The 5,688-nt window shown below is 31.8% G+C and overlaps 1 protein-coding gene across 1 annotated transcript in view; it reads right to left on the reverse strand.

The window, feature by feature from the left end:
• Positions 1 to 350: 350 nt before the first annotated feature.
• Positions 351 to 5,688, reverse strand: part of LOC107045959 — a 45,256-nt gene continuing 39,918 nt past the window's right edge. The window contains exon 29 of the mRNA XM_029126676.1: positions 351 to 5,521. Within this exon, the coding sequence (XP_028982509.1) occupies positions 5,343 to 5,521 (179 nt within the window). The 3' untranslated portion in view covers positions 351 to 5,342. The remainder of the gene's footprint in view (positions 5,522 to 5,688) is intronic.

A 5,688-nucleotide genomic window follows, 5' to 3' on the forward strand; every position in this document is an offset into this window, starting at 1 on the left:
TCCCTGCGTGAATCAATTTTTCTATTCAACGGCTTCGTTATCACTGCTGAACATCCAATTATTTATGGAGAAAAACTCGACAGGAAGATGATGAGAATCAGTTGAGATTGTGAGTACTGCTGATAAGGTCGAAATGTATTTCGAGACAACCTTGGATTTTTAAATCACATTTTTTTGATAGGAGGATAAATAAATACCAATTCAACAGCGAAACATGTTTCGAATTTGGAAACCTGAGGTGCCTAATTTTAGCATTTTCTTCTGAAGTACGTGTTTCGTATTATAACACACAGAAAATTGATTGAAAATTCGTAAAGTGGCCTGAGGATAAATAAATGAACACTCTTTAATAATTTTTTCATAATGAGTAATCATATTTTAATGTCACGCAATGATTGTACAAATGGAATTTCTCGTAAACGTTTCTCCCACGTTAACCGAGGAACGATAACAATAAGTACAGTAAATGTAATCAATAATTGCAATGATACCTCGCAATAAATATCATTTTTTTTGTGTGTATGTGTTTTTGTTCATCACTACAAAGTTTCGAACGCAAAAACAACACTTTTTCCTTTATTTTTATTTCCATTACTATAATACATGTCTTTAGTTCACCATTTATGCTCTCCAAAACAAAAGAAAGAGTTTTCATTTTATTGAAGTTTTGGGTATTCATTTTTTTTCCATTTTCCTCATTGTTTTTTCACTCTGGAAAGACTCGTTACTCTTTATAATTTATTTCTTACCTAGTATTTTTTCGTTTATTTTTCCACATCCATTAGGATGTTACCCTTGTTCTAAACGAACTAAATACTACATTAGTCGATCCATTGAACGTCGCGAGTCTCGAGCGCAAACAAAAATTATCTCACGATTTTATGATATTCATCCTCATCAATGGGTATACAGACATACCGATAAGATTCCAGTCTTCGAGTCCCCTGTGTATCAATAGTGGGGGAATATGAATCGAAGATTACAATCTCTCCAGTACGACTTTACATGACTGCATTCGCATCATCACCAGTTTCTGAATTTCTCGCAACGTGTCATAGATCATTCACTTTGGTTTCTCCATTAATTTTCATTTTCTGTTAATTACTTCATTAAATTTACCCGTCCTCGTGTTCAAATACATCGTCAACGGTAGCGATAAAGTTTTATATCAATAAAATTTCTCGAAGTATATCAATAATAGACGATAATTCAATAATCCAATGGCAATCCGGGTTCTGTGGGGCGGGGAATGAAAGGAGGGCGGCAAAAACATGATACTCCGGTACTAGGCCAACTATTGGGACGCCTCTAATCGAGAGGGTTTCGTTACACTTCTTTCATTATTAGTTGTGGTTTCGTCAACTTGAGTTTTATCTCGTCTTTATCCCTGGTTTATTTTGTCTCAGTTCTGACGAGATTTCCACCTCTCATGAAGCCAATTAGCGCGTTCCTATTTATTTTAATATTTACCATCTCTCTGCTTCGCTATTTAATTATATCTGTTAAAACTTTCGATCGATATTTTAAAGATTTTTCTTTATTTTCATCAAAGTCAATCCCAATGTGCACAGAAAGATAGACAACGATGTATTTTTTTTTCTCGTTTATTATTTTTTCTTTATCAATTATAAATATTTCAATGAAATCTCTTTAGTGTGATTTTATCTCTCTAATGATTTTCTCATACAAAAGGAAGGTGAGTGGATTGAAATAATGACGAAGCGAATGAAATTAGTTACCTTAAACAATGGCTTATTAGGTAAAAAAATTCTCCCTGGTTGAAATATTATGTGAATCTTATGACTTCACTCTTAGGTTTGTTTTTTTCGAAGCAAATATTACAGAGATGATTATCAACTTTCGTACAATATACTCAGTTTACTTAAAAATATGTGAATGAGACGAGAAACCGTGACAAATTTTTCATTTATAATTTTTAGTTTGTATTCACCTGGAATAAAAGAGCGAACACTCTCGATCGGAGGACGCGCCTCGACAGAATTTATTACATAAAATTTATATATTTAGATAATGCAATAATTCGAGCAACAGAAGGTCCATTCTTTGTCATTTAGTTTTATTTTTCTTCATTATTATTACGATTAATTCATTTTTCCTCCCTCTTCATCGTTAATACTTTTATGTGCGCCAACCGCCTATAATAATTATTTAATAGGTATTTTCTTATTTTTTTCATTTTATTTAAGTTTTTTTTGCATTTTTCTTCGCCGTCAGATCTTAAACGATGTCTTAATTAGATATACTTTGACTTAATATTGAATATTTTACTATTTTTTTTTCCTGCACCGAGTGACCCAGTGTATACTAGTAAGGTTTATTAGACCTTGAATTACAGACTAGAGGGCAACCATTGTTTTTTTTCCTCATATTTCCTGGTCTTATACAGTGATAGCCGTTATCGAGTATTTCTTTTTTATTTATTTTTTTTTCTTTCAATCTCACATTTTCAGACATTGAGGTCACATAGTCTGGCTTCACATTAACGATAATCGACAGTTATTTATTTGGTATTTCTTTGTTCTTGGTGTCAACAAATGCAAAATTTATTCAGCGAAAATCCAATATTGACCAATGCATTCAAAAATTCGCAATGAAGAGTGTGAAAGTAAAATCGGAAGATGCGTTTTATTATTCAATGGTAGATTAATATCAAACTTAGTGGAATCACTCATTTACTTTGGCTTGATTTACTCAATTAAAAATTGATGTGAATCATCTCAGTAACAAAAGAAGATTTTCCCGCGTTTTTATCCTTTAAATTTTTTTTAGACTCGAAACATTTAACATCAGTGATGTTGGCCATACAAGAGCGCGAATAATCGAATAGTATTCACTGATAATGTTTTACAGTCCTCCATCTGATTGTATTCAAATCTAATTTTAAATATTTGCATTGACGACAGTTTTGAGTTCATTTAGTAATTGAGTGATTGCGAATTGAATAACTTCTCTTGTAATCGACGAACACCACCGATTCTCACTGTAATTCGTCGCACGCGGCATCCCTTCCTTCGATTATACTTAATATCCAAATATTGCTTCGAATAATTTTAAAAATCGCACTCTACTCTCAAAATTTCAGGCAAATCGAAATATTGAAATTAACATAATAACACTAAATAGTCTCTCAGCATAGAATTGAACAATATATATGTTTCAATAAATCATTACAAAACATAATTTACATTAAAAAATATCATATAAAATTAAACTCACAGTGAACTGTCGATGATGACTCGAGTTCCTGGAAGAGTGTGAGATTAATATCCTGAAAATTCAACTTCGTGGAATTAAATAATTCGCATTTATCAGAAATTCCTACAAATTTGTTTCTCCAACGACCGAGAATTTTATAGAAAATATCCTCGTTGAGAGATAATCGGCGCTTATGAGTGAAGTAAAATTTATCCATAACGAATTGTCACAATTATCGGGTAGAAAATAGTCCCGGTTCATTTTTCTCGTTTTCTCTTCTCGTCTCTTTTTCTCTTTTTTTGCATCGAACCAGTCGAGATCGCCGCGCGTAACGCACGTAATCAACATCACTTCGTTTACCTTGAGTATACGTATATTATAGCTTTATATTCATCTATATATATTTCTCGTTTAAGTTTTACGATTTTTTCTTATTCATTTGTGGATAATTTCATCTATGGATACTTTCTGTTGTCTAATTCACACGAATTAATTCTCCTTTGATATCAATCTTTCAATCTTAATATCAACAATTTCATTGTTATAAATGTTCGGATGACTTCCAATGGAATTTATCAAGGAAATTAATTAATATCAATTTTCCCTCACCTTTAATTTTTCACTTTTTCTAATCGTACTCTTTCATCGATAATTCCCAAATTTTTCAGCGCACCTCAATGTCAATCGAGCTCGGTATATTCTTTAAGTAATGTTAAAAATAAATGAGCTATGCAGCTCGAAAGGCATTGAGCCACGATGAACCGTGTTGAAATAGTGTTTTGGGTCTTTTAAAATCTTTCTACATAAGATATAACAATGGATCTATACGTCAACACCGTCTCAGTGTCCACATATATATTCATAAATATATCATTCTCATGAATATAGTCTTCAATCCATAATTCCTCTATATTTCAAAGTGTTACATTCTCAGCATTTCATTTTTCAACTTTTCCAATCGAATTTTGTTATTACATTATATACAGAGTTAATTATCGTTATCCTTATGTTTTTTTTAATATCATTGCTGTCCACACTGCAGCATCGCTCGATCTTACGTATTTCCATTTTGTATTTAAAATTTAATTCTTCGTATAAATCAATTCATCAATTGGAGACTGACATCACCTGGACGTCATTGACTAGAATCGGTTAAAGCTCTTACTTTCCATGAATTGAAGAATCAATGGTTTTTAGAAATAAATCTGAGATAAAATATGGGGTAAAAATCGATCTCGTTAATTGTGCATTTGTGTGAAAGAGTGGCAATCTTAAAAACATTTGAAAATCATCACTTTGCATTATACAATATCTCATAAATCTTCAAACTTCATTTTCACGTAAAATTCAAAACCCTGTAAGTGATTAATATTTTTTTTCCTTTTTTTATTTATTTTCATCTTTTCTTGGGCTTCCTATGTTCTATTTGATTATAAATATTCTCACAAGAGTTATAATATCTAACAATGAATTCATTTACTCGTAAAATCTTGCAAAGTCTCCGTGCAACGAAGTCTCATCTTCAATATTATAAAGTATAATGCATTAAAAAATCTGCATAGGATTGTTGAGATCAGTCGGCATATATATTTTTTATTTCTTTTATATTAGGAGGAGTCTTGTTCTTTCACTGAAACGTGTTGAAATAATTATTCTTTTTGTTCAATCCCCTGTCTAATTACGTATATATTACTTCATCAGTGTACAATGATACAGCTACTGTTTCACACATTGTTTTTAACCATTTCCCAAGAGTCGATTGTGTAGTTTATCATACCAAATCATGGAAATAATACATAATCTTGATAAAATAAGAATTGGAAGGGAGAGGGTGAAAATTTTTGGAAAAACGGAAGAGAGAAATTCAGTTATAGTTTGCAGCAGAGGACAGCAAAAATAAGAAAAAAGGAAACACTGACTAGATTCAAGTTACACGATATCGAGTTATAGTGTAACCTCAGTGATTTTTTTTTTCTTTTGAAATCTACTATTTACTCCATTAATATTAATTCAATAATTATCATAGTATTTTTATCTCTTCTTTATTTCTTGTAATAGGTATTTCACTGTTTTTTGGATTCTTGTTTGCTTTTTTTTCTATTAATTTCCTTTGGTTTTTAATTAACTTAAACGTGATTATTAAAGTTAGATTGTTGAGCACAATTATTGATTTCAATGAGTGACTTTCGGGAGGCGCTGTGAGCCGAGTTCATATCATTGAATTCACTGGCCGACTTACCCTTCCGCGGCAACGTCGTGGCCTCCCCGAGTGACGGTAGCTCCCGCGGCTTCCAAATTGGCGAACCTGATTGACAAGAATTTATCTGTCGTTTTTGTTTCTCATCTTTCAACATTGACATTTCTTAGCATTCCATTTGCTGATGTAAATTATTGCAATTTCTTCTATTGGCCAATTAGACAGTTAAATTAATCTAATATTTCATTGACGAGGATTCTGGGGGGGGGGGAATT

This window comes from Diachasma alloeum, unplaced genomic scaffold (genome assembly GCF_001412515.2).
Source record: "Diachasma alloeum isolate Michigan unplaced genomic scaffold, Dall2.0 Dall_scaffold_00181, whole genome shotgun sequence".
Classification (NCBI taxonomy): domain Eukaryota; kingdom Metazoa; phylum Arthropoda; class Insecta; order Hymenoptera; family Braconidae; genus Diachasma; species Diachasma alloeum.